The sequence below is a fragment of the Oryza glaberrima genome, chromosome 5 (genome assembly GCF_000147395.1).
Source record: "Oryza glaberrima chromosome 5, OglaRS2, whole genome shotgun sequence".
NCBI classification, from domain to species: Eukaryota; Viridiplantae; Streptophyta; class Magnoliopsida; order Poales; family Poaceae; genus Oryza; species Oryza glaberrima.
Genome location: NC_068330.1, coordinates 1,257,439 through 1,282,304, shown reverse-complemented (window position 1 = coordinate 1,282,304; position 24,866 = coordinate 1,257,439). Strand labels below are relative to the sequence as shown.

Below are 24,866 nucleotides of genomic sequence, written 5' to 3'. Positions count from 1 at the left end.
CCATGCCGATATCTGCTTGTTTTATTTATTTTGCAAAACAAAATAGTGTTTGGACCTTTGTTGATGGGAAGGAAATTTCCTGTAACAACTCATTTTATTAGTAATCGAACTTCTTTCCTACTCGTGTACTTAGGTACACAACTCTGCATTGCAGGATCATGCATTTTGTTGAGCTGAGAATGTTGAAGCAATAAAGTCTGCCTTTTTATTTTAATAGCTTAATTTCTTTTTTTAATGTGCGGTTAGTGCATTGAACACACCAGGAAATCCAACATAGAAGTCACTCCAAAGGTAATCTCTTGCAGCTTAGGAGTACAATAAATAAACCTATGTCTTTTGCGTCAAATTTAGGCAAATACTGTATCAGTCACACTGTGTCTTTGCTGTGACCTGTTCTTGCTAGGTATATAAGCACAAACCAATTCACCTGTTTCTTTCTATTATGGATCCCTGACACTGACATTGTTACGAGTTGAGGACAATAATAGATTTACAGTTCTAATATGTATTTTAAAAATTTAGCCCAAGGATTCGCTCAGAATTGCAAAATTACTTGTTATATGGCAACCTTTTTTTTTTTAAAAAAAATAACTTTTTACAACCTGTCATCATCAGTAGGGCTGTAGGGGCTATGGTGCAATGGTATTAATCCTGGACAACCTTTATGAGACAAGAATGTCATTTACAAATTCTAATTCTATATGACAATTCATCTCTAAGGCTTGCACAAAATTGTGTAACTTATAAGTTAGGAGAGAACCTAAAAAACTATGCTCAATGGATTTATACATAGCTGCTACCGGTTTTTACAACCTGTTGGTTTCAGTGGGGGCGACAATGCCCTGCAAGTGACTTGTTTTCTCTTGGATTTGAGCTTTCTGTTTTTGCCTCGTGGCTCCCCATTCGATGGCCTCAGTAACTGCTCGTTGACGATCGAATGATCTTTGATCTTGCTTAGTGCTACCAGTAAATGAGGGATCTTTATCCTGTTTGTTTTGGGGCACAGTGTTAATCTTCTCTTTATAGCCTGAGGGTACTTCTGCGAGGAATCCCAATGCGACAACAGTGTCACTCATGTATGGCCGAACTGAGGCTTCCTCTTGTAGGCACATTGCTGCCACGGCCACAGCCTGGTTCAAATCTCCCCTTGGGTAGTCACCTCTAAGAAGTGGGTCCACCAGCTCATGGTGCCTACTTGGATTTTTGAGCATGGGTTTGGCCTGTTGATCACAAATAAATTCAATGATCAGAAACTTTGTAGAAGGGCATCTTATTTGACTATTTTTTATCCAAAAATTTCATAGCGTTTTGTATGTTCCATTTGTTTGAAATATGACCAAGTTATAGAGGCAATTGTATTCTGATCTGAAATGCTGGTCTAGTTAAAGTACTTTTAGTGCATACCCATTTAACGAGGATTTGATCACATTCTGGTCTGGATGAATCTACAGCTCTTCTTCCTGTGATCAACTCAAGTAGAAAAACCCCAAAACTGTAGACATCAGTCTTGGTAGTTAGCTGGCGTGTCTTTATGTATTCTGGAGCACAGTATCCATATGTGCCCATCACCCGAGTTGAGATATGTGCCTTCCCCCCAACAGGGCCTAGCTTTGCAAGCCCAAAGTCTGACAGCTTAGGGTTGTATTCGTTGTCAAGAAGGATGTTGGGTGATTTGAGATCCCGATAGATGACAGGTGGATTAGCCTTCTCATGGAGGTATTCAAGCCCTTTAGCAGTTCCATGGGCTATCTTCATCCTGATATGCCAACTTAGTGGTACTTGATCTGGGGTGTTTTCTGCAATAACAATTGAGCTTATAAATCCTTGTTTCATCTAGCTATTAATTTGCTACGAAATGCTAACAGTAAATAATCATGTTACAATGTTGTCTGTATATTCTTCAGAGTATTTTTCTATGATGACAATTATGATAAAAAAAAAGTAGGCACTTGTGTTAGCTTTGTGATCACTAGCATCTAGATTTCATCATGGATTAAACTGACTGTCGTCAAGTTAGCATTGGCACTTGTGTTTGAGAAGAAAAAAAAGACCACTTACCTAGCAAGTGGTCTGCAAGTGAGCCATGGGCCATGTACTCATACACCAGTAATCTTTGATCTCCGTCTGAGCAATAGCCAACCAAACTGACCAGGTTTGGATGGTTTAAGAGGCTGAGCATCATCACCTCAACTAGGAACTCTTTGTTACCTTGAAATCCACTAAGATCCAGTCGTTTGACAGCTACAAGCTGATCATGTATGGAAAAATAATTGAATCAGTGAACAATTTGAGACAGGTGAGCTGATTTTATATGAAGAATGTTTGCCACTAATCGTTATTGTGTATACCTGGCCATTTTCAAGCTGTCCCTTGTAGACCCTGCCAAAGCCCCCCTCTCCCAGAAGACGGTCAGAACGGAAGTTATTGGTGGCTGTCGCTAGCTCACGGAACGTGAATTTTTTTCCAGTTCTGGCAGTAACTGGGCTTCCATTGTGTGGTTCAGTATTTACTGCTGCTTCAGATGATTGCTTGTGGTCTGAGGAGACACATGGCAACTTTTCCGATTCTGCAGTGGTGAGTTGTAGGATACATTAGACATAAATTTACACAATTTCGTTCTGTTCTTATTTACTTGGATCTAGGTGTTTTCTATTGTTATTCAAATTCAAATCTGGATTGATTCAAGGTTACAAAAGAACTGTCAGAAAACTTGAATAAGTATGACAACAGATGCATGTGAAACTGTTAGGAAACAGATAATGTAGAATGTAATAGCTACATAGATTTCATTTGGAGAAACATGGATTCCTTTTGTTGCTTAGGCCTAGGAGTAGTAGCTGGGGTATCCCCCAATGATCTTACCAGAATTCTTGAGGGATGCTCCATGTTTCTTCACAACTGTGACCTCCCTTGCCTCCATCCCCTTTGACTTCATCTTCTTTTCAGGCTTGAAGCATGAAAAGCAGCTCATCTTCGTCAATGTATGAAATCTCTCTCAATCCCTGTTTCTTCCTTTTTGTCTCTTCTTACAATCGATAAGCCTCTGTTGTGCACAATGGGGGCAGCAAGGGTGAGAGTTTTATACAGGCTCCCCTTCTCCTTCCTTGCTAAAAAGATCCTGTATCCAAGTTACAGGTTCTTGTGCACTGCAACAAAAAAGTGATCCCTGTGATGGATCTAGTCAGTAAAAAAAAATTGTGGTCAGATAAGAGGAGCATTTTCTTCATGCCTCTATGGAGGAGAATGGGAACCAAGAATAGAACATCCCTTTGTTTTTGGATCATGCTTGAATTCTAAAATTAGACAATTTGCTTATTTGAGAATGTGCAACTTCGAGAACACGCTACTTGTGTTGACTCCCTGGTTTCATTCTGGAAAATGGATTGTTTTTTGCCTGCTTATTAGAGTGTCTGATCTGGGTGACGCACTGGTTATCTGGTTCAAACTTGATCATAAACTGTATGGTCATTTTTCTGATTTAGATCAGGTTTATCTGGACATCTATCTGCTTTCTGAACCAATGAACCATGCCTAAGTCGACTCCTGTTTGTAATCCACCAAGTGGCTCCTGTGCTGGTTGAGCCAAATTGCTCCTGTTTTGACTGTATACCTTAAACTCTTCTCTTCTCCTCCTCTAATGCAATTGTTAGAAGGCCCTTTTCGTCCAAAAAGATTAGGCACTACTGACAAAATCATGATCTATCTAGTGAAATGTAGAGTGCTCCATTTGCACTCTATTTCCAAACCAAACTAGTAATCAACACTTCTGTTATAGGGGAAATACGTAGTGCAAACCTGGAAACTACCTTAGGATCACAAATGGACGTCTGAGATATTTTACTCCCAGATTTAACCATGAGTAGTTTTTTTACTAAGTCAAAAAAACCCAGTAAAAAAATTTACTCGTGGTGACGTTGACAATTCTCAGACGTTCATTTGTGTATCCTACGATAATCTTTAGATTTACACTACATATAGAGTTTGCACTGCATATTTTCCCTGTTATAGGCTTTGATCAGCCCTTAAAAGTTAAAAAAAAAAGAACTGCTCTCAACTCCTACCTCCCAAGGGACTTTGGTTGGTTGTCTGGTACTCTGGTACATGAATGATTGTACTGGTGAAAGTCCTATGCGAGCAATTTGGGTAAAGTAATTTTTGCTCTTTTTTTTTATTAAATACAGTTTCAATTATCTAAAAATAATAATTTTTGGGTAAATGTATATGAAAAAAACCCAGGGCATGTAAGGCACTGTTCTGTCCTTTGTAGCTTTCCCTGCAGGACAGGTATGTTAAGCTAGCATACGCATACGTGTTGCACCAGTCAAAGGCTTTCCATCGATTGCACATGGTTATATAATCTTAGGTTAAATATTTTGTTGCCTTAAAAACCCAATTTACATGTAAATGGGGTTATGAAGGATGCCAATATGGGTCATCAGAAATTGATTATAAAGTTCATTTTTTATGCACGTTCTAAAATTTTATTTCCTCCATTTTTAAATATGATGTTGACTTTCAAGATGACGTTTGACCACTTGACTTGTTATATGCAAAATATATATATATATATAAGTCATTCTTAAATTACCTTAATGGTTCCCATAAAAAGTACCTATAAATCTTTTCTAAAACTTTTTCAATATTTTATTTTTATTATTTTTCATATACATATATATTTTTTGGGTAAACTAATTTTGAATATACGGATATTTAATATTTGTATTTATCAAAATGTACATGATAAAAACTCTGAGTAAATGAAAATCACAATTTTATTTATATTTTAATTAGTGTAAAATTTAAAATTGGTAATTATCATATTTGAATCTTGCAAAGTCCTTTTTTTTATTTAAGTAACTATTTTTGGTATTTTTAGTTCGGAATTTTTCGTACCTTTCTGTTGTGAATTGCATTCTTATGCAAATCAACTTGCTAATTTCTGTTGGTTTTAAATCGGACGTTCTATTCTTTTGTAGTTTAGAATAGAGTTCTTCCAATTCCTAAACTTCCTTCTAATTTATTTCAACTTTAGAAATTTTATATTGTATTTGGCAGTGACTATTGTTTTAATCTGAACCATTGTAATTGTGTCGTACATAGATGGATGGATTGATATATATATATAAATATATAGAAACACATTCGATCACTTATTGCACTATGTATGCCTATCAGTATGACATAATTATGAGGATAGTAATTTGATTTATGGTTCAATTCTGTATGTGAAAATTTAGCCCTAGTGTTCACCCATTATTGCAATATTATTTCTTATAGGACAGCTTAATAAATTTGCCTGGCAATTGGCATATGTAAGCATAAGCGAAACTGGCCTTTTCACTTTCTACAACCTGTTGGCTTCAGTAGAGGCTATAGTGCCATGGTATTGATCCTTTTTTTTTCCAGGTCGGCCAAAAGTTCGGTCGACCAATTTCATTAAGATTGGGAGAAAGGATCATTACAATAGAAGCTTACAACGACAGTATGCTGTCGAAATAATTGGGGAAAAAAACCCCAACCATGTAAGCCATGGTATTGATCCTTGACCACCTTTTTTAGGCAAGCATGTCATTTACGAATTCTAATTTCTTTATTACAAGTCAGCTTTAAAGCTTGTACAACATTGCAAATTTACAAGTTAGGAGACAGCCTAAAAACTTTTGCACATGGTTCTATACATAACCATTACTCATATTACAACTTGTTTGTCTTGGGGGCTACAATGCCCTGAGGTTGAGCTTTCTTTTCTTTAATTTGAGCCATTTGTTTCTGCCTCACAGAGCCCCATTCGATGGCCTCAGCAACTGCTCGTTGACGGTCAAATGTGCTTTGATCTTTCTTGGTGTTACCAGTTACTGAAGGATCTTCATCCTTTCTGTTCTGGGGTTCAGCGTTAATCCTCTCTTCACAACCTGCGGGTACTTCTGCGAGGAATCCCAATGCAACAACAATGTCACTCATATATGGCCGAACTGAGGCTTCATCTTCTATGCATATCGCTGCCACGGCCGCAGCTTGGTTAAAATCTTTGTCTGGATAGTCACCTCTAAGAAGAGGGTCTACCAGCTCATGGTACCTCCTCCGATCATGAAGCATGGGTTTGGCCTGTTGACCACAAACAAATTCAATGATCAGAAACTTTGTAGAAGGGCATCTTATTTGACTAATTACTATCAAAAATTTCGTAGCATTTTTTTTATGTTCCATTTGTTTGAATTATATGACCAACTTATAGAAGTGGTTGTACTCTGATAAAAAAAATGCTGGTCTAGTTAAGTGTTTTTAGTGCATACCCAGTAAGCCAGGATTTGTTCACAAACTGGTCTGCAGGTATCCACAGCTCTTCTTCCTGTGATCAACTCAAGTAGAAAAACCCCAAAACTATAGACATCAGTCTTGGTACTTAGCATGCCTGTTCTTACGTATTCTGGAGCACAGTACCCAAATGTGCCCATCACCCTAGTTGAGACATGTTTGTCTCCCTCAAAAGGGCCTAGCTTTGCAAGCCCAAAGTCTGACAGTTTAGGATTGTAATCCTTGTCAAGAAGGATGTTGGGGGACTTGAGATCCCGGTATATGACAGGCGGACTCATCTTCTCATGGAGGTGTTCAAGCCCCTTTGCGGTTCCATGTGCTATCTTCATCCTGGTACGCCAACTCAGTGGTTCTTGATCTGGTGTAATGTCTGCAATAGCAATTCAGCTTATTAGTCTTTGTTGAATCTAGTTGTTAAGTTTCTGCCAACTGCTAACAGATAATCATGTCACACTGTTGTCTGAATATACTTCGTAGTATTCTCCTAAGCTAACAATGTTGCGATCAAAAGCATATATTTTTTTGGTTTCCAGATAAGCATTTGCAATTGAATGTGTTAGCTGAGGAAAACAAAAAGACCAGCACTTACCAAGCAAGTGGTCAGCAAGTGAGCCAAGGGCCATGTATTCATATGCCAGTAGTCTTTGATCTCCATCTGAGCAGTAGCCAACCAAGTTGACCAGGTTTGGATGGTTTAAGTGCCCGAGTATCATGACCTCAATTAGGAACTCCCTGTTTCCCTGAAATCCATTACGTTCCATTTGCTTGACAGCTACAACCTGAACATTTATTGGAAAATAATTGAATCAATTTCAGACAAGTGAGCAACATTTTATCTGAAGAGTATTTGCCACCAATCATTATTGTATATACCTGGCCATCTTCAAGCTGGCCCTTGTAGACCCTGCCGAAGCCCCCCTCTCCCACAATACAGTCAGGATGGAAGTTGTTGGTCGCTGTCGCTAGCTCACGGAATGTGAATGATCTTTCAGCTTTGGCAGTAATTGGAATTCGTTTGGGAGGTTCAGTATTTTTCGCTGCAACAGATGATTTCTTGTTGTTTGAATGGCCACGTGGCGACTTGTCAGATTCTGCAGTCATAAGTTGTAGGATATATTAGACAGAAATACAGAATTCCAATTTGTGCTTATTTATCTAGACTAGTACAAGATTACAAAAATATCAATTGTTTATAGTCTATCCATGTCATATTTGCAGAAATCATTTTGATCTGTCATGGTTTATATTTTGGACTTAATGATACGTGACAAGAATGAGTGTGACATGACATCAAATGCATGTATCACTGGCACAAAAGTACAGAACAGATAATACAGAATATAATGGTTAGGCAGATTTAATTTAGACAAATACAGTAATATATATACACAGGTATCCAGAAGGGACTAATGTGGCGCAGGAGTGCTTTTTGTCCTTAGACAAAGGTACAATGTATGTCTGTCAGTAGAGGTTTAATGGAATCTAATCTACATAGTGATTGCATGGAAGAAGGGAAGATATTAAAGGACTTCAAATCTTGGAGGTTTTCTAGAACAGTGCATCTTCTAGTTTTTGTTTGTCTGATTTTGAGCTGATGCTGCTACCACTCAACCTAATTTATGCTCAGTTTGAATGAATAGCATATGAATTATCTTTTTGTTGGTAAGATTTGCCTTACCAGAGTTCTTGAGGGATGATCCATGTTGTGAGGAGGCTTTCTTCACAACTGTGAACGGCATCTCCTCCATCCTCTTTGACAGCATCTTCTTGTCAGGCTTGAAGCATGAAAAGAAGCTCATCTCTGCTCACTGTATGAAAATCTCTCTCAATCCCTGTGTCTCCTTTTGTTGAATTTACAATCCCTGTGCCTCTCTTCCCTTGCAACTGATAAGACTTTTGGTTGTGCACAACAGGGGCAGCAAGGTTATACAGGCTCCCTTCTCCTTTGCTAAAGATTCTGTTGTCAAGTCACAGATTGTTCTTGAACATGCGCAAAAACAAGAGGAGCATTTTTTTTGTTTGTTTTTGAAGGGCCACATTAGGAGCATTTTCTTCATGCTTCTATGGAGGAGTGTGCTGAACCAAGAATAGAAGTCTCTTTGTTTTTGGGCCATGGTTGAATTCTAAAATTAGATAGGGTGCACTGTTGAGAATTACCGTCTTCGCGAGCATCCTGGATGCAACTTCCTACTTACTTAGAAAGTTCAGGTTCTAGTAACCGAATCCGCTGGATTTTTACTCATGTTGTCTTCTTGGTTTGAGTTTTAGAAATTGGACTGTTTTGTCTTCCTATCAGTTATTGAAGTGATCTGATCTGGATTGTTCAAACTTGATCAAAAACTGTTTGGTCACTCATAGCTTCTCATTTAGATCAGTTTAGTCTGGACTATGGATGCCTGCCTGCTTGCTGAACCATGCCTAATAGACAGGCAATAGAAACCAGAATCCTGTGAAGTTACTGCTCCATCTGTATCATCTTTAACCAACCAAGCAAGTCACCTGGCACTTCAGTTAGAGCAGGTACAATAGCAGGCTATTAGCTAGCTATAAACATATTTTAATGAGATAAAAGATGAGAGAGAAGAGCAGCGGGCTACATATCTGTAGCCAGCTGCAGCACGGACTCTAAGACGCAATGTGTGTATGACAGGTGGGACCATATATTAGTAGTATAGTAAGCAACTATGGTATAAATTGGCTATTAGATTGGCTATAGATGAATTGGAGCTAGTAGTGGGCTATACTATTAAACTTGCTCTTATAGACTTTGAGCAAATAAGCACCCTGTCAAAAAGTGAAGAACTGTTCTCAAATCTCATGAGAAAAGGACTCAGGTTGTTTGATATATGAATGATTGTACTACTGGTGAAAAGTCCTCTGTGACATTGAGGCTGTTGTGATCCAGGCATGTGAGGTACTGTGCTACCCCTTTTTGGTCTGTGATGCAGTACAGCCACGTTGAGCCTGCAGGCTAGTAGTATTGCACTTGCAGTTGCAGTCTTGCAGATACTCTCTCTCCTGACTGTCCTGTTAGTTTTGTTTTGTTTTCATTCTCTAACAACAAGGTTAAGTTATTAATCTCAGGGTGTTTGGCAGTGACTGAGTTATGCAGAATCAGATAGTACATGTGCTTGATCAGGGTCATTTCCCAATAAATACACCGAAAATTCTGGCCGAGATTTGCCGACGTCTCCAATGGCTTCAACTGCAACAATACGCCATTGAATTGAAGACGCCATCTGTGAAAATGTGGCTTTGCCTGCCTGTCATGCCGGCTGCTGATCTCTGCCATCAGAGGCCCAAATTATGGTCCTCTCGTGTCAGCAACCTCAACATGTGATGTGGGGTTGTGGGTGCTGTACCATATAATCCATGAACTTAGGCTGTGTTTAGATATAAAGTTTGGATCCAAACTTCAGTCCTTTTCCATCACATCAACCTATCATACACACAACTTTTTAGTCACATCATCTCTAATTTCAACCAAAATCCAAACTTTGCGCTGAACTAAACACAAGCTTATTGGGTGGATAATTTGTGTTCAAGATCTGGACATCCATCTTGGAGACGTCACGATATTTATTCCTTCGTATAAAAAAAATTGCATATGACCGTGTTCAATAAACAAGGACTACAATGTCGTATGATGCAGAGGATGGGATTTTTGTTCCATTATCTTAAAAAAAACGTTGCATAAACATTAGCAATCTCATCATAGCTTAAGAGAGAAACATGGTTTGTGATGTGGTGTCCTAATCTTTGTAGAAAGGGAGGAAAAGAAGAAGAAAAAAAAAATCCTTATGTAGTGTTCTTTCAGGGGGAGAAAATTTATGTAGTGAAACATATCATAAAGATGGAGACTAGTGTTAGTCATGTTTTGGCACTGGTCAATTATCCCTTTCTTTGGCGTGATTGAAGAGTAGGATGCTTTTAGGAAAAAAGAAGAGACAACTCTACAAATGAAGTCAACTTTTTAAATTACCATCACTCCCAAAATCCCATTCCTTCCCTACAAACACAAGGCAATGCTTAGTGAGGGCCCCCTACCTTTTCCATCAAAGCTATGGTTGCTTTTCAATCCCTGCTTGACAATGACTCCATACCATCCAGCACAAGAATGAAAGTAGCTGCATATTCTCATGATCCAATTTTCTCCCTCCATATATAATTCCATTTCTTCATCATTCCAAATGTTGGCCTAATTCGATCAATCGCATAATTCCGACAAAATCGTTTTCAGTTAATTCATGTTAATATGTCAGAAATTCAGAATTCGATCAGTTTTCGTTTGTATCTGGAAGATATCTACAAAATGTTTGATGAGCTAAACATTTTCATAGCTACAGTGAGATGATGAGCTGATGTATAGTACCACCATACACACAAGCCTCCAAACCTATGCAGACAAGAGTGTATGATGGTTGAGAAGCAACACTTGATGGAGGAGGATGAGACATCCATGAAAATGGTCCATTATTCCCAAACCTCAGGCTATCCTCATGAACTTCATTCCAAACTCCTATGTCTGGTTCTTGTGTCCCTAATAAGGCTCATATGGCATGGGCCCGAATTGGCAAAATATTTTAGTAATAGAAGATTGTAATGTACCCTTCATCGTTCAGAAAAAAAAATATTTCGGTTTCTGTACCAATGATGCCAACAAAGAAAAAAAACACAAGTAGTCAAAGCGTGTAGATGAACAGTACTCCAGTACCAATTATTTGTAAACGTAGGAAATACACAGATGTTCTATCTTCTTATGTATAACCCCAATCAACATCAACACACTAAAAATATAATGAGAATTTCTTATATCTTCCGCTGTATTATTATGGAAAAGAGTCTTAACACCAAAAACACACCATTGCAGAGGATTTCTGTCAAGCGGAGAAAACCGGTGGAATACCGGAAACCGAAAAGACCAGCACACTGTTGTGGGCTCCAAAACTGTTCCGGGCCCACTCGACAGTGACAGCGAGATCACGGGACTAAGCAAAGCCAGGTAGGCAAAGTATAATCGATCTATCCAGGCTGACGTTGACAATTCCACGCTCATCGAATCAGTTAGTTGAGCGTGCTTGAGTGAGTGACACTATCAGTGGCTGTGGCTGTCTTGCTTTAGTTAGTATACAAGTACTACTAGTAGTAGACAAGCAACAGCAACAACAGTGTTAGGATTAGTGGCAGCTACTAATAACTCAGGCTAAGCTATTGGTATCTTGATAATCCAATTGAGAATTTTGGTTGGTGGCTCGAAAGAATGAATCATGGATGACTTTCATGCGATGCTCCTAAAAGCAAAGCTAATAATAAGTAGGAGTAATCACTAGCAGATAGCTAGAACTAGAAGAGGTGATCAGTAATTATGCAGCACTAAGATTGGAAGGGAAGATGCTTTCCTTGCCATGCTGCTGCAGCAACCAGCTCAGCTTCCTGCCCAATTGCTCAAGCATTGGATATTTCCATTCCATTGCACACCCAACAAGTCATTCCTATGCAAAATGTTACTGTATTTCAACAAGATATTTTGTTCTTCATTTAACAAAAAGAAGGTACTTTTGTTCACAGAAATCTGATGAATTAATCTGCTTGCAGTTCTGTGAAAGAATTTGCGAGAATAATGGATTACTGGATTGAACGAATGAATCATCTGATTGATTTCTTGGATTATTAATTATCAAGATAAGTAAGTAGGAGTATTACAAATGGAATTTTGAGCTCAATGCTAATCTATGTACTCAATACATATACATACAATTGGAGAGAAAATTACCACCACTAGAATCTAGTAGGATTAAGAGAGAGAGAGAAAAAAAAAACAAGGCAGTAAAATTCACCGGGCGGCGTCGCCGGCGGCGGCGGAGCTGAAGGCGGCGATGTCGTGGCCGCCCTTGCGCAGCGTGCTGGTGAGCGAGGAGGAGCTGAGCGAGTCCGACGAGGAGTCGTCGGAGAGGTCGTTGAGGCCCAGCGCGTTGTAGTCGGACACGCTGTCCTGCAGGCTCAGCAGCAGCTGGTGGTTCGCCGAGAAGCTCATCGACGGCCTCGCCGCCGGCACGAACGGCGGGTCCGCCTCGCCGCCCAGCATCTGCACCACCGCCCTCATCCCCGGCCGCAGCGCCGGCTCCGGGCTCGAGCACGCGAGCCCCACCAGCATCGCCCTCCGCATCTCCGCCTCGTCGTACTCGCCGCGCAGCCTCGCGTCCACCGCGTCGAGCACCTGGCCTGCGCCATGGAGGCTCCACACCCACTCCACCAGGTTGTTGCACCTCCCCTCCGTCGCCCCGATCGGCCGCCGCCCGCACGCCACCTCCAGCACCAGCGCGCCGAAGCTGAACACGTCGGTGGCCTCCGTGGCGCGCCCCGTCAGGAGGTACTCCGGCGCCAGGTAGCCCATCGTGCCGGCGGCGGCGGTGGCGTCGGGCGACTCGCCGTGCTCCGCCTGCCGCGCCAGGCCGAAGTCGCCGAGCCGCGCGCGGTATGCGTCGTCGAGCATCACGTTGCTGGACTTGACGTCGCGGTGGATGACGCGCCGCTCGCACTCGTGGTGGAGGTAGGCCAGCGCCGAGGCCACGCCGGCGAGGATCTCGCGGCGGTGGCTCCACGGGAGCACCGGCGAGGACGCGTCGAACAGCGCCTTGTCGAGGCTGCCGTTGCGCATGTAGTCGTAGACGAGCAGGATCTCGCCCTTCTCGTGGCACCACCCCTGGAGGCGGAGCAGGTTGCGGTGGCGGAGGCCGGCGATGATGGAGAGCTCGGAGAGGAACTCCGACCGCGCCTGCGCGCCGTCGGCGCTGGCATTGGTGCAGCGCTTGACGGCGACCATGGCGCCCGTGTCCGGGATGATGCCCTTGTACACGGTGCCGAACGCGCCGTTCCCGATGACGCGGGACGCGTCGAAGCCGCGCGTGGCGGCGCTGAGCTCCTTGTAGGTGAACTCCCGCGGCGAGCGCGCGAGCGCCGCCGCCGACGCTAGGCTGTCGCGCTTGTCGGCCACCGCCGCCAGCGCCGTGGTGCCGCGCCTCCTCGCCCTGGCGCGGCGCGCCAGCGCCCACAGCGCGAAGCCCGCGAACGAGACGGCCACGAAGGCCCCCGCCGTCGCGGCGCCCGCCACCGCCGCGTGCGCGGGCGGGTGCGGCGATCCGGCATTACTAATCCCGGCCGTCGAATTGGCCGGAGCGCTCGCCACCGCGACCGAGCTGGTGGGAGGCATCGAAACCGTGGACGCCGGCGGCGACGGCGTCGTCGTGGATACGCCGGGAAGCTGCGGAGGCGAGGGAAGCATCGGATTAAGACTCGCCGGAGGCGGAGCGGCTGACGAAACCGGCGCTTCCGGCGGCGGGGACGAAGGCGTCGCCATACGCGGGGACGGCTTGGACGGCGACGAGGAGGAGGAGGTGGGCGTGGAGAATGTCCACCACTCGACGGCGTGCATCTCGGTGCTCCCCTGCGTGGAGGCGGAGAAGCCGACGAACGCGTCGCCCTTGACATACTCCCCGAGATCGAGCGGCGCGGAGAGCACCGGCTCGGCGGGGCGCTTGGGCGAGTACGAGACGAACACCTCCATGCCGCTCTTGGGCGAGTACTCGATCCACGCGTTCACCGTCCTCCCGCTGGTGAGCTCAACCCCAACGCCATCAAGATCGGCAACCACGGCGGACACCATGCTCCCAAGATCCAACCCGACGTGATTCCCATTCACATCCTCGAACTGCACATCCATGAGGGTGTCAAACTCGACGGCGGCGACATCGGACGCGGCGGAGACGCCGATGTAGGGCCCGGCATCGCCGAGGGTGACCCCGTCGGAGGCGAGGACGAAGGCGAGGCCGCCGCCGACGGAGTCGGCGTTGAGGGTGGCGACGGTGAAGGCGAACTGGGTGGAGAAGCCGCCGCGGAGGGCGACGGGGGTGGCGTAGAGCGCCCGCCCCGCGCCGGAGTTTGGGACGGGGAGGTCGCGGGAGAGGCGGATGGTGCCGTTCTTGAGGTGCGCGTCGCCGAGCAGCTTGAGGCTGCCCAGCGTCAGCGTCGCGTAGTCGAAGCGCAGTGCAGTGGACACGTCAGCTGCCACGGCGGCGAGCAGAAGCAGCAGGAGGAGGAGAATCGGCGGCGGCGGCGGCGGTGGTGGTGGTGGCGCCATGGGTGGTGGCATGAAGACGAGGAGGATGAGTAGACATGGGAGGTGGGAGATTTTAGAGGGAGAAGTGGTGGGGAGGGGGGGGACACGTGCGAAGCGCAGCGGGGGAGGCAACGGTAGGGAAGAAAATGGGGGGTGTGTGAGGTGTGCAGGGGCAAATCGTCTGCTGTACTGCACCTGCAGTAGGTGTCACTGGCACGTGGGTCCCACCTGCTTCGGGCCCACATGTCAGTGACGTATACTGGTATGTGCATTACAGCAGAGGATCAGTGAACCATCAGCCATGGACTCCATTGTGTTGTGAGCTGCCTTTTTTTTTTTTTTTTTGGGCGGGTGCGGTGGGAGAGGGGGTTTGGAGCGACGTGGTTTTGGTGGGGTGGTTGCACGGAAACGCACGCACGGGCACGGACACGGGAGGGAGAGACTGGTTGTACACGAGCACACAATGACATGCCTATCGACTGCCGCGCCTGCACGACGACGACGCGCGCCGCCGCCAACTCGAACGGTAACTACGGGCTACGGCGACGGCCGGGCAGCTCGCACGTCCGCGTCGTGGGCGCGCCGCGGGCTCGGAAGCGACCGTCACAGAGGTTAGGTATTTGTCACTCCGCGGCTGAAATGATTTTAGGTTGTATCGTTTTCGTTTATGCTTATAATTATACACGAGTCACTTATTAATGATTAAAAATAATTTATGAGAAAAAATTATATGCATGTGATTTACGAATAATTTATGAATAAAAGTTTTATATTTTTATTAAAAAATATTATAAAATAAACTATGATTAGAAAATCACAAAATCAACTTTTAAAAATAGCTTATATATACCGGCATAAGTGAAACAATATCTAGCGTCTATTTATCTTTGATGGATTCGAAACGATAAACCGCTTTTCAAAAGGAGGTGTATGTTTTTTTTGGAAATATATAGGTACTAAATTTAGTTTTACTACTTTCTTCACAACACTATAAGTCATAACATCATGTAATGAGTACATCTACGTTGTCAATAACTTCGATCTACTTAATTAAATAGTTGAGATTATTGTTTATAAGAGTATTGTAAAGAAAAAGGTTAGTACGTCTAGCTATGCTTTCTTTTTCTAAAATAAGGAAATTCAACTCAATGCGTCAATTTAGGTACTAATCGCTACGGATCTCAAGATTTCATGTTGTGAGGGGAGCCAAGCCCTGCAATGGTGGTGGTAGTACTGGTAGCTTTGAGATCCATGGCGATTACGTGAAGGCTGGCGTAAACTACACTAGAAAGACGTAGACAATTGGGATAACATACAATATATACTGCTGCAATATACTAGTAGTACCAGTCTGTAATATATTTCAGTGAATGTTTATTTAATCGAGTCAAGCAGAGCAAACGAGATCGATCCTTGGATTTCATTTTCTAAGAGCAAGTTTAATAGTATAGCCAACTATTAGCTTTAAATTATCTATAGCCAATATAATAGCCAATTCATACAATAGTTGCTTACTATATTATTAATACCTGATTTCACTTGTCATACACACATTACTTCTTGGAGTCTGTGCTGTAGCTGACTACAGATCTGTAGCCCGTTGCTCTTATGTCTTTTTATTTATCTCTTTAAAATATATTTATAGCTGGCTTATAGCCTACTATTGTACCTGCTCTAACACAGATTTGCTCCGGTTCCCAGACCCCCACATACTCATACAGTCATACTGCTACTGTACTACTGTCTACTATTACTAGTACAGTAGTAGTCCTCATTTTGCATTGTCCTGACATTAGCCAGCATGCCATTTTATAACCATTCAATTTACACTTTACATATACACCGCATTCTTGTACTTGTACTACCTACATATACCTTGTGGAAATACATGGAAATCCTTGATTAATTAGCTGTGTCACATGCGTGCACGCTACCAATGGAAATGGATCGGCTGCATCATCATCATCATCATCCAGAGCACTGCATGGAGACGCTCTACAACTTGCTGTAGTTAGCTAGCACTAGTGCTGGCCTTCGTCCTTAGTAGGAGTAGTTCTACACCTATAAAACAACCACGTGTTTCATCCGGTTTGTTGGAGCATATGAGATACTCCATCCATCCTATAATATAAGATTTTCGGTTCATTATACTAAAATATATTGCATTCACCTAAAATCTCTTACATTATAGGGTAGAGGAGTATTGTATTGGATGTGAGTCCGGTTTCCAATCCATTATCTAAAATAAATAGTAAGATATTGCACGGAATATGTATATATAGCAACAAATATAGGAGATTATACCTTCTTTCAAAAAAAAAATTTTTTTTCCTCTCCTTTCATACACATGACGTGCCGAGAGTTTAAATTTTATTTTTCAAATGAATTTAAAATTGGTATAATTATATATATGCTGATATGCATTCATGATGACCAAAAACCCACTCCAATTGCAAGAGAGTGACACCGTGTCAATGACAAAATCATACGAGTGGATTAACATATGGATCGATCGATGGATCATACGGGCCAGCTAGCTTGGCTGGCGTTTCTTGCAAGCTAATTCATCGGTCCGAAGTATATCCATAATCATTACCATGTCCCAGGAATATATAAAATTGCACGACAAGTATATTCTATATTGAGTATACTTCTATATGTATATGCACACATACCTGCCTGCACAAAGGCTGTAGTTTTTTTTTTTTAAAAAAAAAATGAAAAATCTTCTGGTGCAAGTAAAAGTGTTGGCGAAGGCCTGTTCTGCAAGGGCCATTAGTGCCATGGGCCAGGACCCATTGGGCCATGAGCAGGCCCGTGGGTCCCATTATGCACAGGGCAGTCAGCGCAACGGTAAGATAAGCCCAACTCCCCAAATGCTACTCCAATTCAGGTCCACGTCAACCGGTCCATACCCCATGCCAACACTACCTCAGGTCAGGCGTGTAAGTGGCCAACCCACGAATTTATTTATAGATAAAATAAGTGGATTAGTGATTTATGTTTGTTTATAAGTGAGCTCACGGGTTAACCATTTACACCCTTACATCAGGACTTAGCCATAAAAACAAATGGAAAAACAATAAGGAGCTAGAAATGGATCGATATGATCAAGAAATTTCTGAAACCGACCTTCAGGCTGTACCTTTTGCCGACCAGTTATTACCGTTCTAATTAATCCTCTATGAGAAATCAGAACTACCCGCAACACATCGACGCAAATGTTGGTTGGATTGATCAGTGATGGTAGCAAAATCCCAACTAAAATTCACTAAATTCAGAAATCGTCGGGGACTTTTGTTGCAGAGCAATACGAACTAGCTAGCTAGGAAACATACGTTGCTCGCTGATGAACAAGCAATAGAAAGTTTTGCAATTCGGCAACGATCGAAGTCTAAGTAAAATGAACTAGATTGTGAGGCTCATGTGATGCATCGGCATCGCGTCCTCGACGTCGCCGGCGCCGGCGAGGCGAGGCGAGAGCGGCGTGTCATCAGTGACGGCAACGATCGATGCGGCGGCGTGCGTAACAAGTTGCACGCAGTTTTGAGTTTCTCAACATTACCAAATTAAATCTTGTTACTTCCCAAAAAAAATAAATTAAATCTTGTTACTTCTTCAAACTCCGGCTCGCAAGTGATAAAATTGGCTTGGCTTAAATGAGCTCGGTGTACATTGGCGTCTTCTTCACTCCACGGATGCATTTCTGACGAAACTGTTGGAAATTTGGTCATAATTCGACATATTTTAATCCAAAATAACAAGATAATAAACATGATATTTACAATGGGATTTGATCCAGTGACAGTGGTGAATGTAATCAACATGAGCATGCTTAATGTAGAATAAGCATTAACAATCACATAATAACACAATATTGACATTGCGATGAACATTAACAGTAAAACTTCTAATTGAAATAATGTAAGAAGGTTATACCCCAAGAATGGTCCTCCGCTGGAGTTTGAGACAGTATTGCCTCCGTTGGTGTTGACGGGAGCCTCCTTCTCCTTGTATCCAGTGTTGCCGTTGTCTCCAGTGTTCGACATATTGGTGAAGGTGAAGTAGATGTTGATGAACAGTGAGTAGTCGCGCGTAGCGCTTCCCAAAAACCTGATCGCCCGCCCGTCCGTGCAAACGTCGCAGCAGCGCGTGGTTTCGGAGGCCTACTCTCCCAACGCGTGTGCACACACTCGTCGGGATGGGATTACCGTAGCAGCAACAGCGTTGGAAAATGGATGAAAGTGTGTCTCACTGTTCTCGCGGGAGATCAAATCCATTCTCATTTTATAAGAGGAATGGAAGATGAAGAGTAAGAGTCATGGAATAGGAAGAGGAATAGAGTAACTAATTGTCATCAACTAGCCATGAACCATCCTCCACTACACCACCATCAACCAACAATCAATTAGGAGTAATTGATGTAAGTTACCAATGGAATAGGAAGAGGAATAGAGCAACTAATTGTCATCAACTAGCCATCAACCATCCTCCACTACACAACCATCAACCATCCATCAATTAGGACTAATTGATATAAGTTACCAATTCCCTAATCAAATGGATTAATTCTCAAAACTCTTCATCCCATTGATATTCCATAAAAGAATGAATACACATGAATTCCTAGCATAATGAGCCTTGGAATTTATTTGATTTAATTGATTTAAATGGATCAGTTACCCAATTAAATCTAACAATCCCCACCAAATTTCAAGGCTCATGAGAATGCTCTCTATTCCATAGCAGGTTTTATATACCAGTGTTTCGGTGAAGACTGTTAAGTTGAACTTTCACCTAGAAAAGGAGATACACCTAACCACAACTGAACAATGGACTATGCCTTGAATTGTCAGTCTTGTGCAGTTAGGTTTCACTCAATTCCATAACTGATACTAGGCAACCGTTAGTATTCCCTCGGGTTGGAGCTTATAAGTCATACTCCAGGCCTTTCATGAGTTTCTAGAGATCACCCAAATCTCATAGATTGTGACTAGCAGTCGAACTCATATAGGTGTGTTCCTTCTAAGATGTTCTGCAGGTCAACATCTCTGCTTAATGAAAGCCACTCGGAACACATTGAGGCATAAGCCATCCTACCATACAGAATAGAAGAGAAGTACATCACGAAAATGAGCCCATTTAAGGGTCTCTTCTCTCGGTTACACAATAGTTTGTTTCGCCATCCAAATTCACGGGATCTCCGATCACAATAGACAGGTTTCCACTATTGTGCAACTCTAAGTGGGTCTCAAGCCCATTTCCCTCGATGCACTGTCTATCACATTACGTGGTAGCCCCTTGGTAAACTGATCTGCCAGATTTTTAGCTGTCTGGACATAATCCAGTGCTATCACTCCGGAGTTTTTCTGCTTTCTGACAGATTTCAGTCTTCTCTTTACATGCCTAGATGACTTCATGTTGTCCTTCGAACTGTTCACCTTAATAATCACTGTTTGATTATCACAATTCATTAGGATAGCTGGCACTGGTTTTTCAACCACCGGCAAATCCATCAGGAGTTCACGAAGCCACTCGGCCTCAACTGTGGCAGTATCTAGTGCTGTGAGTTCTGCTTCCATTGTTGACCTCGTTAAGATGGTCTGCTTGCAAGACTTCCAGGAAACAGCGCCACCTCCAAGTGTGAACACATATCCACTTGTGGCCTTTATCTCATCAGCATCAGATATCCAGTTTGAGTCACTATACCCTTCCAGTACTTTTGGGTAACCAGTATAGTGAATTCCATAGCTCATTGTACCCTTTAGATAGCGCATGACCCTTTCCAGAGCTTGCCAATGATCATCTCCCGGATTTGAAACAAACCGGCTCAGCTTGCTCACAACAAATGAGATGTCAGGCCTCGTTGCACTAGCCAAGTACATCAATGAACCAATGATTTGGGAGTATCTCAATTGATCCCTTGCTATTCTTCGGTTTTTCCTTAATAGCATACTGGAGTCATAAGGAGTTGGAGCTGGCTTGCAGTCACTATAACCAAAGCGACTCAAAACCTTGTCCACATAGTGAGATTGCACGAGTGTAATCCCACCCTCATCTCCTCTCAGTAGCTTAATGTTAAGAATAACATCAGCCACTCCCAAATCCTTCATTTCAAAGCTTTTGGACAAAAGGTCCTTAACCTCCTCAATCACATTGAGGCTGGTTCCAAAAATCAATATGTCATCGACATATAAACACAAGATCACTCCCTCTCCCCCACCATAGCGATAGTACACACATTTGTCAGCTTCGTTCACAACAAAGCCAGCAGATGTAAGTGTTGTGTCAAACTTCTCATGCCATTGCTTAGGTGCTTGCTTAAGGCCATATAAGGATTTCAACAGTTTACACACCATTCCCTCCTGACCTTCTAGTACATATCCGTCTGGTTGATCCATATAGATCTCCTCTTCTAGCTCTCCATTTAGGAAAGTTGTCTTAACATCCATCTGATGGACGAGAAGACCATGAGAGGCTGCCAGAGCAAGTAGTACTCGAATCGTGGTCAAGCGGGCAACTGGTGAGTAGGTGTCAAAAAAATCCTCGCCTTCTTTTTGGGTATAACCCTTGGCCACAAGTCTTGCCTTATACTTTTCAATTGTACCATCAGGCCTAAGCTTTTTCTTGAAAACCCATTTGCATCCTACAGGCTTGCACCCATATGGACGCTCAACAACTTCCCAAGTACCATTAGACATAATTGAGTCCATCTCACTGCGTACCGCTTCCTTCCAATAGTCAGCGTCAGGAGATAAATATGCCTCTTCTATGGTTCTTGGAGTGTCATCCACGAGGTATACAATGTAGTCATCTCCAAAAGACTTTGCAGTCCTTTGTCTCTTACTCTTTCGAGTTGCTACAATGTTATCCTCCTCAGGATTTTCCTGAGGCGTTTGATCATTGTGTTCTATCGGTGCAAAGTGCTCATGGGGTAAAGTAGGTTCTTGACTAGACGTGCTAGGTGTATTTTTCATGGGAAATTCATTCTCAAAAAATGTGGCATCTCTGGACTCAGTAATTGTACCAACACGCATGTCGGGTACTCCAGAATTTACTATTAAGAACCTATAGCCCACGCTGTGGATAGCATAACCAAGGAACACACAGTCTAAGGTCTTTGGTCCAAGTTTACGCTTTTTGGCTATAGGTACATTTACCTTGGCCAAGCAGCCCCATGTGCGTAGGTATGAGAGATTTAATTTCTTCCTTTCCCATTCTTCGAATGGTGTTACTTCCTTATGCTTAACTGGAATTTTATTCAGGACATGACAAGCAGTCAAAATTGCCTCACCCCACCATTCCTTGGAAAGTCCCGCAGTGTCTAACATGGCATTCACCATCTCAGTTAGAGTGCGGTTCTTTCTTTCGGCTACCCCATTTGATTGGGGTGAATAGGGAGGCGTCCTCTCATGAATAATTCCAAACTCTTCGCAAAAGGACGTAAACTCATTGGAAAAATACTCTCCACCCCTATCTGACCTCAACCGTTTGATTTTCCTTTCAAGTTGGTTTTCTACCTCAGCTTTATAGATCTTAAAGTAATGCAATGCCTCATCCTTAGTTTTCAATAGGTACACATAGCAATATCTAGTGCAATCATCTATCAGTGTCATGAAATATTTCTTTCCCCCTTTAGTCAACACGCCGTTCATTTCGCACAGATCGGAATGAACTAGTTCTAGTGGTGCCAAATTTCTCGCCTCAGATGCCTTGTGAGGCTTGCGAGGTTGTTTCGATTGAACACAAGTATGGCACTTGGAACCTTTGACCAAAGTGAATTTTGGAATTAAACTCATGTTAGCCAACCGCGTCATACAACCGAAATTCACATGACAAAGTCGCGAATGCCACACATTGGACTCATCATTCTCGCTAATATGGTTCACAACATTTTTATTATTATTACACATGTCATCCAAAGAAAAACGGAACAGACCTCCGCTGTCATAACCTTTTCCAATAAAAGTTCCATATTTAGATACGACACATTTATTGGATTCAAACACAAGTCTAAAACCATCTTTACACAATAGAGAGCCGCTAACTAGATTCTTCTTTATTGAAGGGACATGCTGCACGTTCTTCAGCTGCACGGTCTTTCCCGAAGTAAACTTCAGATCGACCGTACCAACACCATGAACAGCCGCAAGCGACCCGTTTCCCATCAACAAGGAGGAACCTCTCCCGACCTGATAAGAAGAAAACAGGGAAATATCAGCACACACATGAATATTAGCACTAGTATCAACCCACCAATCAGGTGAATGAAAAACAGAGAGAACTGTAGGTAAAAAATTACCGTACCCCGATGTTCCTCCGCCCTCGCTAATAACCATGTTGGCAGACTTCTTGTCCTTGCGATCAGGACAATTCTTCGCCCAATGCCCAGGCTTACCGCACACAAAGCAGTCGCCCTTGGCCTTTCCCTTGCCTTTCTTCTTAAAATTGGTTGTAGCCTTTGGTTTGACATCAGGCTTGACTTTCTTGTTGTTGTTGTTATGGGATGCGTGAGGGTTCTTCTTTTGCACCAAATTGGCGCTAGAACCTCCCTCGATATTTTTGCTCCGGTTGTCCTTTGCTCTCGCCTTCTCCTCAACACCCAAAGAGCCAATGAGATCAGTAACACTGAACTCTTGCCTCTTGTGTTTTAGAGAAGTAGCAAAGTCCGACCAAGAAGGTGGCAATTTGGCAATAATGCCACCCGCCACAAACTTGTCCGGCAACTCACAGTTGTTGTTCTCAAGTTCCTTTGCCAGCATCTGAATCTCATGAGCCTGTTCCACTACAGAACGGTCATCGACCATCTTGTAGTCATAGAACTGCTCCATGACATACAGCTCGCTGCCGGCGTCGGAAACTCCGAACTTGGCCTCAAGTGCATCCCACATGTCCTTCCCTGAAGGCATGTGCATGTACACGTCCACTATATTGTCAGCGAGTACACTGATCAATGCTCCACGGAACAGGCAATCCGAAGCCTCGAACTTAGCCTCCTCCTCAGGAGAGAGAGGCGGTTCACTTCGTTTGCCCCGTGAAACATAGAAGCATTGCATCGCTGTCAACCACAGTAGTGCACGTGCTTTCCATCTCTTATAATTAGAACCATCAAAAGCATGTGGTTTCAGTGCTGCAGCAAAGCCAACTACCGAAAATGACCTATCAGGTTTTTGGATTGTTGGAAATTTGGTCATAATTTGGCATATTTTAATCCAAAATAACAAGATAATAAACATGATATTTACAATGGGATTTGATCCAGTGATAGTGGTGAATGTAATCAACATGAGCATGCTTAATGTAGAATAAGCATCAACAATCACATAAGAGGAATGGAAGATTAGATTGGGTAATTGATCCAGTGATATAAGTTACCAATTCCCTAATCAATTGATTTAATTCTCAAAACTCTTCATCCCATTGATATTCCATAAAAGAATGAATACACATAAATTCCTAGCATAATGAGCCTTGGAATTTATTTGATTTAATTGATTTAAATGGATCAATTACCCAATTAAATCTAACAGAAACTGCATGCAAATTAACACGTATGCCAGCGTGGTGGTGGTGTTCGGGTGCTTGATTTAGCCGGAGACGACGAGACTAAGCTGGGGATAGCCATAGCCGGCGGCGGCGCTCCGGCGAGGGGTCGAGAGTGAGGCGGTGGGTGGGGGCGAGGGGGTTCGGAGGAAGAAAACTCCGATCCCCTTTGGGATCTCTGCGGGCCGTTCGATGCAGAATGTGTGGCCCAGATGAGTGACTCCCGAGAAAGGCCGAGCATTCGGCCTCAATTTAGGCCTATTACGAAGAAACAGCCCAAGAAGGCCCATTATGGGGACGGAGAATTAACGTCCGACACTATAGTTCAAAATTTGACAAAAGATGATGAATGCAAACAGCTCAGAAGATCTAGAAAGTGTGAGACCTACATGCGTGCAAATGACCTGTGAGGATAGATTTGTAGGGTTGTTTTCTATAATCCACTTATTAGGGCCTCTTTCAAATAAAAGTTTTGAATTAATTTCCGTCATATGGTACAAGCCAAGATTTACAGTATGTTACTACAAGGTGGGCCGTATTATGGGATGCAGAGCGAATGGGCTTGGCCCAGCCCACATGCCAAAGGATCAAGTCAACAATCATATTACTATTTACTAGTATGAAGAAACGGATTCGCTAGATTTTTGTCCATAGAAAATAGGGAGAAAAACTTTCGATTTTTTGGTTGTCAGATTTGCCTCAAGATTCGTGCTGGTGTATAGAGGGAAAAAATTCACGTGAGAATTAGGGAACGAACTCAAGGCCTCGCTCCCACAAGCCGTGCATGCTAGCCACTTGATCTGTCGCAAGTTTCTAAATAATTAGACAAATTACATATTAGTACATTCCATTCCACTTACATCCGAGTTACAATATATATATACACTATGAT

General features: G+C 43.1%; 2 protein-coding genes and 1 long non-coding RNA gene across 3 annotated transcripts; 1 reads left to right on the top strand and 2 right to left on the bottom strand.

Annotated features, from left to right (window-relative positions):
- Window positions 1-431: 431 nt before the first annotated feature.
- LOC127773250 (probable serine/threonine-protein kinase PBL26) lies at window positions 432-3,323 on the bottom strand. The gene is made up of 5 exons (XM_052299286.1): window positions 2,863-3,323; window positions 2,349-2,566; window positions 2,059-2,248; window positions 1,405-1,796; window positions 432-1,220 (listed from the first exon to the last, which is right to left on the bottom strand). The coding sequence occupies exons 1-5, from the start codon at window positions 2,969-2,971 to the stop codon at window positions 807-809; spliced, it is 1,323 nt and encodes a 440-aa protein (XP_052155246.1). The 5' UTR covers window positions 2,972-3,323; the 3' UTR covers window positions 432-806.
- On the top strand, window positions 2,437-8,648 carry LOC127773254 (uncharacterized). The gene is made up of 5 exons (XR_008017555.1): window positions 2,437-2,574; window positions 2,947-2,981; window positions 5,781-6,998; window positions 7,088-8,125; window positions 8,229-8,648. It is a non-coding gene; the product is annotated as an uncharacterized LOC127773254 (long non-coding RNA).
- Window positions 8,649-11,256: 2,608 nt separating this feature from the next.
- Window positions 11,257-14,537, bottom strand: LOC127773241 (L-type lectin-domain containing receptor kinase VIII.2-like). Its single transcript, XM_052299277.1, has one exon. It carries the CDS (start codon window positions 14,462-14,464, stop codon window positions 12,149-12,151), a length of 2,316 nt encoding a protein of 771 aa, XP_052155237.1. The 5' UTR covers window positions 14,465-14,537; the 3' UTR covers window positions 11,257-12,148.
- Window positions 14,538-24,866: the final 10,329 nt, after the last annotated feature.

Bases quoted from the DNA above. Each gene is read 5' to 3' on its own strand.
- LOC127773250 (XM_052299286.1), bottom strand. From the start codon at position 2,971: ATGAGCTGCTTTTCATGCTTCAAGCCTGAAAAGAAGATGAAGTCAAAG. The intron at 2,567-2,862 runs GTAAGATCATTG...TCACCACTGCAG, and splicing joins AGCATCCCTCAAGAATTCTG to AATCGGAAAAGTTGCCATGT. The intron at 1,797-2,058 runs GTAAGTGGTCTT...TTGTTATTGCAG, and splicing joins ACTTGCAGACCACTTGCTAG to AAAACACCCCAGATCAAGTA.
- LOC127773241 (XM_052299277.1), bottom strand. From the start codon at position 14,464: ATGCCACCACCCATGGCGCCACCACCACCACCGCCGCCGCCGCCGCCG.